The 15872-nt window shown below is 32.2% G+C and overlaps 1 protein-coding gene across 1 annotated transcript in view; it reads left to right on the top strand.

Annotated features, from left to right (window-relative positions):
- The first annotated feature begins 8687 nt into the window (after nt 1–8687).
- The window catches only part of LOC143226416 (calcium/calmodulin-dependent protein kinase type 1-like), an 83413-nt gene continuing 76228 nt past the window's right edge, over nt 8688–15872 (top strand). Inside the window, exon 1 of the mRNA XM_076457351.1 lies at nt 8688–8895. Coding sequence (XP_076313466.1) covers nt 8801–8895 — 95 coding nt within the window. The 5' untranslated portion in view covers nt 8688–8800. The remainder of the gene's footprint in view (nt 8896–15872) is intronic.

Consider the following 15872-nt stretch of genomic DNA (forward strand, 5'->3'; position numbering starts at 1 on the left):
TTAAAGAATCATTATTTGGATATCAGCACTGCTTAATGAAAATGGTAATAATAACATACGAGACTAAAATCTAACACTAGACGGTTGCAAGAATCTAAGTATCTTGGTAATAACAACAATATACGAGACTAAAGTGTAACATAAGACGGTGGCAGGACTACCAGTTCTTCAGTCATGATAATATACATTACTAAAGTGTAAAAACGCTAAAACAGAATCTTACAAGTGTTTAAGTTTGTGTGTTTGTTCTTTGGAACGGCACCTTATCCACATTATAAGCTAATTGGTCATGTCAGAAACCCCCTGGGGCTGGGTACAAATTAGTATTTGTCGTATCGGACTGTGAATCCGACGATCTTTCTTGTGTGCCTCCAGTCCAAAAGTTTGGCGACGAGTAATATTGAACAGGTTCATTCTTTGTAGTCCATTAGTTCACAAACCGGGAGTGTTAGTACAAATATTCACTACGTAGATTTGTATTACTATCCGTAATAGAGACTCCTGGAGAGCAGAGAAAGAACAACCGGTTATCAGAACACATTGCACTAAGTGGCAACTTTTAACTAAGTAGCGGGTTTCTTTATGGATTATTAAGCACAGAGTTACACCAAGGGCTATCTCTGCTGAACCGATCGCGAGAATTGAGACCTGTTTTGTTGTTTTTTAATGGTGTGTGTTTGTGTTTTTCTTATAGAAAAGCCACATTGGGCTATCTGCTGAGCACACCGAGTGGAATCGAACCCCTGATTTTAGTGTTGTAAATCCGTAGACTTACTGCTGTGCTGACGGGGGCTTAATGGTGTGAGTCCTCAATTTGAATAGCGGGGTGTGTTTGTGTTTTCTTATAGCAAAGCTACCTCGGGCTATCTGCTGAGCACACCGAGGGGAATTGAACACCTGATTTTAGTGTTGTAAAACCGTAGACTTACTGCTGTACTGAAGGGGGCTTAATTATGTGAATCCTTAATTTCAATAGCGGGATGCACTGTCACTTTTATAACGAACTTATAAATCTTATAGAATACCATTGTTTTTAGTCCAAGATATTTCAATCTCATAAAAAATAACTAGGATTTCTTTTTCTGATATAACTTTTACAAGCTGTAAGAAAATATTTTAAAAATTTAAAAGGTAAGAAAATATTATTAAAAAAAAAGGATACCAGAGAATGCTGAGAGGATTGCAAATTATACGGAGCAAAATCTTCCAAAAACCAAAACAAAAATGTATTTCTATGTAAAATTATACATAAATAATGCTTGGAAATAAACGTTATTTATCAAAATCACATACATTTATAATAAGCTGATTACCCACACGTACACACATATATAGGTTTTTTCAGTATAATGGCTAAGTTTAATAGTGACACAAGCACTACATTCTAGATTAATATGGAATATTTAAAAAAAACTGACTAGATGTATTTCTTTTCAAAATAATATTGAAAGTTAAAACATCTAATTATATAAGCTTGCTTCAGTTCTAATATATAAGGATAGCCTGGCATGGCAAGGTGGTTAAGACAATCAACTCTTTGTGTGTAGTGGCCCGACATGGCCAAGCGTGTTAAGGCGTGCGACTCCTAATCTGAGGGTCGCGAGTTCGCATCCCCGTCGCGCCAAACATGCTCGCCCTTTCAGCCGTCGGGGCGTTATAATATGATGGTCAATCCTACTATTCGTTGGTAAAAGAATAGCCCAAGAGTTGGCGGTGGGTGGTGATGACTAGCTGCCTTCCCTCTAGTCTTACACTACTAAATTAGGGACGGCTAGCACAGATAACCCTCGAGCAGCTTTGTGCGAAATTCAAAAAAAAAAACAATCTCTTTATGTGTGACTCATAAACAAACAATATATATGGTTTGAAGAATATATATTATTCTTTTCTGTTTTACACACAACGGCAAAAATATACTGAATACACAGACTGATTTCCAGTATAATGTATAACATTCAAAGAAAATTATTATAAACACTTGCATCTAATATAATGTATAAGATTAAAAACAATTGATTATAGACGACACTTGCTTCTAATATAACGTATAAAGTTAAAAATCAATTAATTATAAACACTTACTTCTAATATAATGGTCCCAGCATGGCCAAGCGTGTTGAGGCGTTCGACTCATAGTCTGAGGGAGGGTCGTGGATTTGAATCCCAGTCGCACCAAAGATGCTCGCCCTATCAGCCGTGGGGGCGTTATAATGTGTGGTCAATCCCACTATTCGTTGGTAAAAGAGTAGCTTAAATGTTGGCGGTGAGGAGTGATGATTAGCCTTCCCTCTAGTCTTTCACTGCTAAATTAGGGACGGTTAGCGCAGATAGCTCTCGAGAAGCTTTGAGCGAAATTCAAAAACAAACAATTCTAATATAATGGAGAGGTTTAAAAAAAATGGTTATAGACCCTTGATTCTAATATAATGCGTAAGTTCAAAGACAATTGATTAGAGACACTTGCTTCTAATAATATGTGTAAGTTTAAAAGACAATTGATTATAAACACTTGCTTGTAATAAAGTGTATAAATTTAAAAACAGTTGATTGAAGAAGAAATATGTTTTCTGGTCCAATGAAAAACCTAAACAGATGAACTGAATTGTGAATAATTTACTAAGTTATGTTATACAGAGAACAAGAGAGAACTTAAACGTAATATCCTTGTACTCAATTAGACACTGATTTTTTGTGTCTCTACAGTACCTGAATATTTTTATATATGTCACGCGTTGTTCATGATGTATCATGTGCACATATAATTCGAAACAATTATTTCAAGGCCTAAAATAACTCTTTAGAGATTCATATTAACATAACTATTATGTTATGTTTTGAAGGCAAAAATATTTTTGTTAAATCGTTATTTTAAATATATCTTTGCTTAGATAATTTAATATCTGTAATTGTATGAGAATTTTATCACGTCAGTGGGCACTTGTGACGTTGGTATAAGACGTAAGTCTTTAAAAATAAAATAATATATGGTGGAGTTTGTATTATGTATATATATATATAGTGATTTGTGAACATTTCTACGTAAATCAATGAGTCTAATGTAACGGTCTCAATAAAAGTATTCATTAAAGTACCTTGATTATATATTATAGCTCTCTCCTGCAACACTTACGCATTATACTTGAAGCAAATGTATCCATTCACTTTCTTTTAACGGCCAGGTGGCTTAGGCACTCGACTCGTAATCCAAGTGTCGTGGGTTCGAATCCCCGTCACACCAAACATGCTAGCCCTTTCAGCCGTTGGGGCGTTATAATGTGACGGTCAATCCCATAATTCGTAGGTGAAAGAGTAGCCAAGGAGTTGGCGGTGGGTGGCGATGACCAGCTACCTTCCCTCTAGTCTAACACTCCTCACTTAGAGACGGCTAGCGCAGATAGACCTCGTGCAACTTTGCGTGAAGTTCAAAACAAACCACCTTCTTTTGGCATTAGCCATTAAGATAGAAAATGTTGTATAATGACTTTCTTGTAACTTTTGCATTATATAAAAAATAAGTGATTATATTCAGTTTCATTTAAACAACAGCATTTTTTTCGTAAAACTCGTCAGCAAAAGTAAGGTATACATTTTTATTGCTGTGTAATACTTATTAGTAGCGGTGTCTGAATATAGTCCTCTAGTTTCTCAGCGGTATATCTACGGACTTACACCGCTAAGAAGTGGATTCCGATACCCGTGGTAGGCAGAACATAGATTGTCTCTTGTCTAGCTTCGTGTTTCTTTCCAAACAAGGAAACTCTCTGAGTTTTTTCGCACGAGGTTTCTGAGGTCGGATTAGGATCCATTTTGCGATTGTTTATATGTAGCTTTTTTTCAAATATTTAACATTATCATTGAGAATAATTTTCTCAAACGCAGCGTCTCCTGCTATTATTAATTAATATTTCATCTGTTGTGGTCTACAACAAACAATGTGCAATTGTATACAAATAAGTTAAGTACAATTAATTATATAGATTCTTACTGAAAATATGTATTGCTATAGTTAAGGTGTTTTTTTCAGCTATAATAATTTACATCTGTTCACTAATTGTGAAAATAAAGAGGGGGTACCAGATATTACTAAGATCTTCTGACCAACGATAAGCTAATATGAAACAATTCAGACCTAAAACAGTTTACAGTTTTTAACGAATAAAATCCTGTGTAACAAACTTACTAGGCATACTTAACCTCATAAATAAGTACATCAAAAACTAAACGTTATAATGATTAGAATGTATTGAATCATCAATTTGACAACTTTAACTGTAATCCTATAGTTTCACGAAGTTCGGTTTCTTCTAGTTCATCACTGCTAACTAACGGACGGCTTTCGCGGTTAGCTCTCGAGTAACTTTGCGCGAAGTTCGAAACAAATCAAGCCAAATCACACGATTTATGTAAATAGTATTTGTTCACTTTCATTGATTAAATTATTAATAAGGAAAATAAAAGTCAGTTTAAATCTCGTTTTAAAGTTAAATTTAATGTGCTCATTTGAGTCGTTAATAAATGAAATTTTATCTGCAGCATATTAGGATTGAAAACTAATCAATATGTGTTTGTTTGTTTTTTAATTTCGCGCAAAGCTACCTGAGGGCTATCTGTGCTTGCCATCCCTAATGTTGCAGTATAAGACTAGAAGAAAGGCAGCAAGACATCACTACCCACCGCCAACTGTAGGACTACTCTTTTACCAGCGAATAGTGGGATTGACCGTTACATAATAACGTCCCCACGGCTGAAAGGGCAAGCTTGTGTGGTGTGACAGGGATTCGAACTCGCGGCCCTCAAATTATGAGTCGGATGCCTTAATCACCTGGCTATGCCGGACCGATACATACATATATTCAGAAGCGTATTTAACACACACACAGAGATATATGTATAATTAATTGTAAAATTATGTTCAACATGAAAAAAAGAAAGAAAAAGAAACAACTCAGCTAGGAATCAGACAGGTTTTTAATTGTACACTACACATATATCTCGAATTTGTTTATTACGTAAAATATCCAAATTGCCTATTACTATTTGTGTTAGGACAAAGACATTTCTAATATGTAGATTTATATTATCAGGTCGTTCGAAAAATAATGACGGAATTTTGCACTAAAATTGTAGTAATTTGTAGGGACAAGAAACCTGTTTTTTTATAACTTCATATATATCACTGAAAAACTAAATTTTTCTTCTATTCATTATTATTTTATTCTTTTCTAAAACTTTATTTCCAATATTTCAGACCCTCACAATTAATGATGAAAAAAGTTGCGCATCATTTTTTGTATGAATTCAAACTTGGTCATAATGCATCGCAAACAGCTCACGATATCAACCAAGCATGAGGCGAAGGAATCACATCCGAACCTACAGTACAGCGTTGGCTTAAAAAGTTCTGTAGTGAAGATGTGAGTCTTGAAGATAAGAATGGCAGATAGCGTCCTTCTGCTGTTGAAAACAATCAACTGAGAGCATTAGTGGAAAGAAACTCGTGACAAACTGTTCAAGAAATGGCACAAGGATTGGGTGTTGGCATTTCCACAAAAGCTCGACAAGTGGGTTCCACATGAATTCATTGAAAAAAATTGTCGTTTTGAAGTATTCTCCATGCTGATTTTGCGCACCATAAATTACCCATTCCTTGATCGAATTATTACTTCTTACTAAAAGTAGACCCTTTAAGACAACAGAAAGCGACTTTCACAATGGCTCAACCGTGACAAGGCTCCAAAACACTTCCCAAAGCCAAAGTTGCACCAACAGAAAATTATGGTTACCGTATGGTGGTCTGTGGCGAGTATTATCCATTATAGTTTTCTCAACTAGGACCAGAATCTCACTGCGGAAGTTTACTATCAAGAATTGGAAGTACTGCACAGAAAGTTACGTGAAGAAATGTCAGTATTAGTCAATCGAAGAGATCCAATCTTGCTTCATGATAATGCTCGGCCTCACGTTGCTCAAATGAAGCTCCAGAAGCTGAACAAATTGAGGAAATAAACATTGCCTCATCCTCCTTACTCCCCAGACCTGTCGTTCACCGACTACCCCTTTTTCAAACATTTTGACAACTTTTTATAGGACAAAAGATTCAACAGTAGAGCAACAGCAGAGAATGGCTTTAAAGAATTTTTGAGTTCTTGGACTTCAGAGTTTTATCGTCATGGCATAAATAATCGTGTTTCTCGTTGGCAAAAGTGTATAAATTCGCTAGGTTTAGATTTTGATTAATAAAATTGGTTTCGAGTCTTCTTATTTATTGCTACAGTTAAAAGTTTAAATCCGCCATTATTTTTCAAACAACCTAATAGAAATTCACTTATAGGTGAATTTGAGAGGTAGTTAAAAACTTTCAATTTTGCAAGTAAGGGAAGATTTGGATTATTCACAAAGTTTTATCCATATCTTAAAATAATAATTTTCTGTATAATTACAACAGGTTCAATATTTTAAAATAGATCATTACTTTTAGCATTTGATAGTTTCTTTGCACTTAAGAACACAGCTGACTGTGCTGTGCTCTTCACGAGTATTGAAATCCAATTTCTAGGGTAAAAAATTCACAGACTTACCGATGTGCCATTGTGGTGATATTCTTATTGTATGTTTATTTTTAATCTGAAGTTACTTTTGGGATTATTTGCACTTTGTCCACCATTAAGAACTCGAAACACAGTTTTAACACTGTCATAGTTTTAGTGAATTCGTCAAAAGACCCTTAAAACTAATTTATAATTATTTGTTTGTTTTATCGCAAAGCTACAAAGGAAGCTATATGTGCCATTCCACCACAGGGAATCGAACCTTGGATTTGAACATTGTAAGTCTGTAAACTTAGTGCTGACCCATTGGGGCTAAGGGATATTAATTTGTGAAACAGCCTTGGTTATTAGTTTTCATTTCTTAAAAGATCTAAGTTTTGAATTTCATTTGCTCATAATTTGTTAATTTATAATTTATCAAGCGTAAGTTTGTTTGTTCTTAAGTACAACGTTACACAATGGGCTATCTGTGCTGTGCTCATCACAGGTACAAATTTTTATACTTACTATTGAACCATAATTATTATTATTATTAATAATAACGTCTACAAAGTAATTTTTATGTTAACTATTTTGGAGACAATGATATAAGGAAGTATATTCGATGGTCTATAAAAGCTATGGGTGACTATAAATTTTCGTTTTAAAGACGAAGCTCACATATCACTAAGCTATAAAACTATGGCGTATAGTAATATCCTCTGCATTCAAAAGCAGTGGACTCAGCAGATAGCCCGATGTGGCTTTGCTATAATAAAAACACATACACATTCAAAAGCACATGATGGTTCTCTGTCTTTAAAGTTTGAGAAACCACAAAACATAGTTCATAACTTATGAAGTTTCAGGCTCAGCAGGGCCAGGTGGTTAAGGCACTCGAGTCGCAATCTGAGAGTCGCGGGTTTGAATCCCTGTCACACCTAGCACGCTCGCCCTTTCAGCCGTGGGGGCGTTATAATGTGACAATCAGTCCCACTATTCGTTGGTAAAAGAGTAGCCCAAGAGTTGGCGGTGGGTGGTGATGACTAGCTGCCTTTCCTCTTGTCTTACACTGCTAAATTAGGGACCGCTAGCGCAGATAACCCTCGAGTATCTTTGTGTGAATTTCAAACAAACAATCAAGGAGTTTTTATTTGTTTTTCTTTAGCTCATGTTGCATTTTCTCACTCCCAACCTCTTTTAACAAAAAGAAGAGCTAATAATTAATTTCAACTCTTATTCCACAAGTATGTATCAACCAACTCTGTACTAAAAGTGTTATAAATGGAGACCAAGCGTTAAGCTTGTATGGTAGATGGCAAATATTTTTCAAACGATTTTCTTATGAATGTCAGCAACTGATAAACAAGAAACTATTTCATCTTTTTATTTATTATACTTTGATCATATTTAATTTAACATGGGAGTAATAAAAGTGTAGGATAGGCACCGAGTTAGATGATGCTTAATTATTTGTCTGCATTTTTTAAATGCAAAGTTACATAATGAGCTATCTGCGTTCTGTCTTCTGCATAGAATTGAATGCCAGAATTTTGCATTATAAGCCCAGAAACTCACCGCAGACCCATCAGTGGACATGCTGAACCAATGTCTCTGAAATTTATAAACAGACATCGTTCGCTTTCATTCTACTAAGAATAAAATAAGTTGATATACTTCTGGTGTTCTTCGAAGTAATGATCATTGAGAGTATTGAATAGAATAAAACATTACTTTATTTCTACAGCATTATATAATATTCACCTCTTTATAGGAAGCTCGAATAATATATGTGATTAAATATTACTAAAAAAACTACGATCGTTTATGACTTTGCTGTTTTATGCTCTCAGGTGCAAGGTAGTAGAGGCAGAATTTTTTCATTCAGTGACACAATTATAGTACTAATTACAATTCGTGCACACACACACACACATACATATCTACGTACAATACGAGAAACAAATATTTTTACGTAACACAAATAAGTGAAAATTATACTGATATTTTAGGCATAATACGATACTAATTTTTACAGGAAAACTGATCAAAATCATACGAGTTGAAGACACTGAATGTGAACTTATTACCTAAAGCAAAAAACGGCTAGAGGTGTAGGCGTGACGAAATCTTGACGTCATATTAACAAGAAGTGTTTCGTATTACACGAAAAGTAATGGCGACAGTGTTGAGACGGTAGTGAAATAGGCACTGTGTAATATCAATTATAGTTCATGATTTTGGTTTTGTAGAGTGTAATTTTTTTGAGAATAATGCCTCTCTTTGGAAAGAAAGATCCTCAGCGTAAAAAAGAGAAGGAAAATTCAAGTGTTGAAGACAGATATGAGTTCAAAGATTTACTCGGCACGTAAGTAACAACTTTATTAATGTCAAATCTAACTAATCGCGTAGTACGTAGTGCCGCAAGTTGCCGTACTTACTGCCGGAGATTGTCCATTGCGTACCGTTAGCTTTTGCTTCACAGCCTAGTAATGTCTGTATCGGTATACGAGTGTATTAAATATTCGTAGAATTTTTATTTTTTGCAATTAAAGAAAGAAAATAGGACATTTACGCAGATTTAACATACTGTAGTTCGTAAAATGTTGGCATGTAATCTGAATTATCAGGCTGGCTATGAATAATTTAAATATGCATACATTGTGCATGTTTAATTTTAAAATTTTGTCTGACTGGTTTAGCATTACTAGTGCTATTAATATTTGTTTTCTACTAAAAGGTCATAAAATTGTTATAAACTTTACTGCATGTGTTTTTTCATGTTCTTTATTTGTTCACTGCAGCACAAAAGGTTTGTAAAAAGAGAATGTTACATAGTTCAATACCAGAACTAATTAGTTGGACTACTTTTACCCACACTAAAGATTTTGAGTGATTTAACTTTGATTTTATATCAGTTGTAGAATTATTGATAGCTAATAATTTGCCATGTTTTATCATTTAAACAACAAGACAAAAAGACTGTAGAAAATTGAAAAGGCAATGTGACAAAAAGAAATATAAAGCCCTTTAAAACCACCCATCAATGACAAAAAATGGAAAAATATTAAGAAACGGATTGAAAGTGTTTACTAGTGTAATCCAGTTATAACCATATACAAATACTGAACAAAATTATAAAAAATTCACTCTAACAGCACAAACTATATTATTAAGAAAACTGAAAATCTTTTATAATATAATAATTCTAATCAAATTTACAACTGCCCAAGAATAATTTGAATCCATTCTTCCAAAGTTTAAATCTAATATTTAAGTTTGCATTTCCAGCTTTTCACTCCACCTCATACAACTAATAGTGTTTAACACTTTGTATCTAGTCCTCTTCCTGTAATTATTCTTTGCTCTAGGGAAAACAGAACAGATAGCCCTTGTGTAACTTTGCAAGAAACTTAATACAAACCAAATCTACAAAAAAAGCATGTCTCTCTCACTATCTTAAACAGTAGTATTCTAGGAACCTTGTTTTTTCATTGCTAAAAACAGTGATATCTTTTATATATTAATGATGGGAGGGAAAAAAATTGCATGTTTTACTCCAATTACAACCTCAGTAGTTTTCTACAATGTTAAACTCAAAATTCCAGAAATGAAACTAATAATTCTTTGCAATTTCCATCACACTTAAACACTGAACAGATGATTTAGGAGCTATTAACAGTCGCACGTGCTTACAATACCAGTGTTAATCTAATACAAGAAGGAAATATTTTCCAAATACTCTTCCCGGATTTTGACTAAATTTGTAAATCTAAACAGAAAAGCATAAATTACAGTACACTAATTTCATTTTAATTGTACTATATACTTAACTATACACTTCTCAGTATTTAAACCTATTTTTCACATTGTGGATCATTCATTAAAACTGAATAAAGCATTTTCAACACCATGACTCCAACATTTTAATGTCATCAACAAATTTTGACATACTGCTACTTTCCAAAGCATCATTAAGATGGTTAATATAACTAGTGAACAATAAAGACCACTAATCGTACTTTCTCAGTCAGCAAAATGGCTGTTTTTCTTCATTTATTGCTTTCTACCAATAAATCATTTACGATACAGTCTTTTATGAGGCACCATATGAGGAGCATTCTGAATGCCAATATACAAGTATATGATATCAATTTAAATACCATAATTCAAAAAAGTGGAGGCACTTTGGAGCAATTCAAGTCAGTTTGGCAATTGAAATCTGATTTTTTAAACAAAACTGAGACACATTGAAGGTCAGATTTCCAAATGATTTAACAGATTCTGTTAATAACATAAATCAGGTTAATAGGTCTGTATTTCCCTAGACTTTTTTTTTTTAAATAGGGCTGAAACTGGCAATCATCCAGATATTAGGAGTTTCCATGGAACATCTTAAAAGGAGCTAAAGCCTCATTGTCTATATGTTCAAGGAATTAGTTTGGTAAAAATTACAGCCTGTAATGGCATGCTACTGTTTTAGTGTACTACTTTGTCAAGCAAACTTACTAACAAGTTACAACTATTTTTGGAAACATAGATTCTACTCTCGTATAATAGCCAAGAAATTGTTTGAAACTGAAGAGGTTGTTTAATCTTTTAGAATCTTGAAACTCTAAAGTGTCCATTTCATTTTTTGAAAACTAGTAACAGTTAGAATAGGCCTTAGGTTTTGGCTAAATTTGTAAATCTAAACAGAAAAGTATACATTTCAGTACACTAATATCACTTTAATTGTACTATATCATTTATAACTTCTTTGACAGTTTTTCTTCTAGAAATATTAAACATCAACATTCTTTATTTCAGCATCTGTAGTGTATACATTAAATGGAAGCAACCTTAAAACAGATTAAATAATCACAAAAAGCTGGCAGCTTGTATCTCCTTTCAGTCGTCATTTATTAATAAATTTGTAAGATGGATCAGCTTTACTCTAGTATTCCAATTCACTTTTAAAATATTAGCTGGAAGTAACTTGCTGGGTTCTCTTTTTTTCATTACCACCTTAATTTCCAACTAATTTGGGGTTAGCACATGTTTTTGTACAGTAAACATTTTTATGGACATAAAGAAAAAAGTCCATTTGAAAATTTATATATATTTTTTAAAATTCATAAGTTAAATTGAATTACTCCATTCATTCATACAGTCATTCATTGACCTCATGTGTGTATTTTCATATAATGTTACACATCATCATATCATTGTAATAAATAACTGACTTAAAATGTTTTATGTTGTTTTACTTTACATTTTGTTTGGGTGTTCAAAAAATTTGAGGTTCTTTTTTTCTTATGACTTTATTTCTTGCCACAATTTTCAAACCTCTGTGGCTGACCTAGTTGGTATCCACACAGGACAAACATGTTTCATGATAGAGATTCAAACTTGCAATTTCCAGCTTGCAAGTCTAGGTTTTTAACCATCAGACCTGTGTAGGTAGCTTTCTCTGATAAGAAGTTAATGTTAATTCTGAACAAATAAATTCTGATTTTTACTTCTTGGTAAAAGATTTCATTATCTTGTACATAAATAATGTCTGTTATTGTATATACTAATAATAAAATGTAAATTTATTACAACAAATAAAAATGTAAGAACAAACAATGTAATAGAAAGAAGTTGGAGCATTAAGGTAAGACATTTACATACAGAGGGAGTGTGTGTGTGTTGCCTCTTCTGGTCAGTTGTGTACGGTAGAAACCTTGAGTGACATTCTGAATGATGCAGATGTTTGAGTTATCACTGAGGAGGTTTCTGTGAGTTTTCTTGATATTGAGAGACCTTGTGTATCGAAGTTGTCAGAACCTACCTATACTTTTAGATGAGTATGTAATTAAGTAATTAAGTATTTGATGCATCATATTACCATCTACCTAAATAAAATGCTATTCCACTCCTGTTTTGATACTATTATTCCCCATTTTCTTTCAAATCTGCTCCGACTTTCATCTTGTCTTAATATTGACCTCATTTTTCTTTGACCACAGTTCATTCTTCAGACCATTAAGCAAACCATTCATATTGTTGAACAAATAAAATACCACTTTCTTTATTAAAATTATTTTAATTTTTCATTTATAAATTCATGCAAGCAAGAAAGAAGCACATTAACAATATGTCAGTTTATTTAGGCAACCACAAGCCTGAAAAACCAGAACATTTACATATAGCCCTTTGCAAGCACAGTATATACTCATTCAAAAAAACTAAAATAAAATTCAGACTATGGCAACAACAGTGTAAACCAACATCATCAGGGAAAGTATTTTGTGAATTTGTAAATAATCAAAACTTTATATTAATTAAGACATCTGCATCTTGGCTTCCAACACTTAAAGCTATTCTCCCCAATATTAATGTTTTTATTTTAAACCTTTTTCATTCTATTGATCATACAGACAATCCATAGGAAGTGTGTTGAACCAGTACAGTTTAATTTGAATAAAGTCCTCTGTATTGTGTTTTGTTTGTTTGTTTTTGTAAAGGAAAAGAACCCTAAAATTATGAGCATTTCCACACATTTACTGAACACGGATATCATTCTGGTTGTCCTATTTTTGAACCTTGTGTAAACATTCTAATATTTTTCCTCTACTCCAATTGAGGCTTCATCAGAATTTTGTACAAGGCTGTAATAACATTTTTTTTTCTGTAAATTTGAAATTTTGTGAATAAAAACTATTTTTTGTTACTCTCACCATAACTAAACTATTAACAAAATGTTTGGTTTCTATTAACAGTTATCTTAAAATCCTCTTTTCACTGTAACACAGTTGCTCTTTTCAGATAAATTCCTTTTTAGTGCATAAAGTATATCTTCTAGAGGCAATACAATTTTTATTACTGCATATTTATCACTAGTATAAAAGTTTAATTATAAAAAGGAAATTAGCATTATAAATTTGACTTTAATATTATAGGATGATCTGTGCCCTTGTATTTCTTTTCATTGGTCATTGAAGAGATATTGATAAAACCAGCATTTTTGTAATGATTAAAAATGCCATCATATATTTAAAAGAAAAGCCTTTTAGAGAGTGATTTCAAGTCTTACTAAATAATCTCATGGTGTTTGATTCACCTGGTGGGTAATTTAAATGTAACAGAGCAGTAGTGACTATACCTTGAGTGTTGTTGACAGTTTTCCAGACAGCTTAAGTACTTATGCTGATGACTTTTCAACTTTTATTTTGAACATCCTGTGCAAAACTTGGGAATTTTCTTCTCTTACTATTTAATTAGTCACAATTATTATCAGTTCTGGTACTTTTTTTTTTTAATGGAATTCTCTCAATAAGCATGCATTATAACATTCTGATCAGTTGGCAACATTTTGCTAGCACATGCTGTAAAACTTCTATCAATATTTTTTATTTTTAAGTTGCAAAAGTTCGTGAAAATAATTTTGCAATATTTAATTTGTTATTAGATGCAAGGTTTTCAAAATGTAAAGTAAAAATACTGAAACATGTAACTTTCAGAGAAATAGTTTATTTTGAAAATCCAGTACCACATTCTTATGTCTGTTATTTGTTATATTAAAAAAACCTGAAATGTTATATATCTGATCATTTCAATTCTTCTCTCCATAGCGTTTGGCATGATAAATGCTCATACATGTTTGATGTGAAATGTGTAGAGAAGTATAATTGACACTTTTCAGCATGCTATGTGTGTTATTGGTCACCTGTAAATGCAGACATTTGTTTTCATAAGCTACTGAGTTACGATAATTATATATCAGTATTCTGAAAGTGTAACATATAATTATCAAAGATTTTTGTATAATTGTATACATTCCATTATAGGTAAATTCTTACTTCAGATGCAGTCTCTTTTTAAGTTTAGAATTTCTTTTAAATTTAAAGATTATACATTTACCAGACGAAATTAGTTTTTTTTCATTTACAACTCTTAGTTTTGTCAACAAGAAATGCTTATGTGTAAATGAACATTTTTAAACAAAGCTAATATATGCTTATTGTAGTATGTAACTTCCATAACCACTTTTGAATAATGTTTTTAATCTTTATTCTTATTTTAAGATAAATCCTTTATTTTTAATTTTAATTTTGGGAGTTCCTGAACTATGGGTATAAACATATTTTGATTTTTTGCAAGAGAAAAGAAAAGCTTTATTTTGTTAATCTCGCATTTTGAAAACAAGTTAGATTTTTTGAGTTTTTTTTACATAATGATCAAATACAGTGTGTAGTTAATGTGCATTGTTATAATGATATTAAACAGTGTGACTTGCAGACTGACATTCGGAAATTACAAATCAAATGTGAAAGATACATAAAATCATCCAAACTTGGTTTTTCATCAATAAAATTTCACTTGTGAATGAACACAGTGTTCTAGCTACAGTAGTAGTAAGTAGTGTATTATGTGCCAGGTTTTTTTTAGAATGGAGGTAAAAAAGATTTTTATAACAAAATTAGACAATTGTATAAACTGAGAAAACCTTTGTTGTCATATTGCATGTGAAAAGTTTATTTTTGATTTTTCAGACACACACATTTAAATGAACATTAAACAAAATTGTATGAAATATAGTGATGCACTGTACAGGATTGTGGTTTAGGGAAAGTCATAATGTAGCAATATCTGAAAATCATTTTACCTTTCTTTCAAAGGTTAGAGATCATCTGAATATTACTTGTGTTGAATAGATACACATTAAGAAAATTAAACCAATTTACTGATTTTTATTTCCTAAAACTAGAATAATTTCATTATTAAAGGTCCATAGATAAATTTTTATTTTTATAGAAAATTAGCTAATTAGTAGATTTTTTCTTTGTAAATTAAATTTGAAAACAAAAATTAAGAAATTTAGAGAGGGCTATGGCCCCTTCTGGCTTTCTCCTGGTAAAAAGTAGATCTCTGTTTTAATAGGGTAGCAAAGGCCATTCCTGAAACAACTATATAAAATGAGATCTAACTTCATTTGTAGATTTTCATATTCATATAATTTTCCAACAAAACTTTAAATAAATTCAAAATATTAACAAATATTGTGTCACCAATTGGAATTTTCTAACAAAAGAAAATTTGCTGTTTAAACCTAAGTTCATAATTATATTTTCAACTTCATCAATCAACATGAGCAGTTTATATAAGCCACTAACAATTACAGACATCTGAAACAAATCACCTTTAAGCTTCCTTCATTTTGCTAGCTCTTGGTCTAAGCTTGTCTTTTCAGTTCAAATTGATTAAACTGGGTGTCATTTTACAGCCTTCTCTGCAATCTTTCCAGTATATCATTATTCATTTTAAATTATAAAACACCAAACAGAAAATCTGCTTAATATTGTCAAGTTAGTAAGTTTT

The sequence above is a fragment of the Tachypleus tridentatus genome, chromosome 9, assembly GCF_004210375.1.
Source record: "Tachypleus tridentatus isolate NWPU-2018 chromosome 9, ASM421037v1, whole genome shotgun sequence".
NCBI classification, from domain to species: domain Eukaryota; kingdom Metazoa; phylum Arthropoda; class Merostomata; order Xiphosura; family Limulidae; genus Tachypleus; species Tachypleus tridentatus.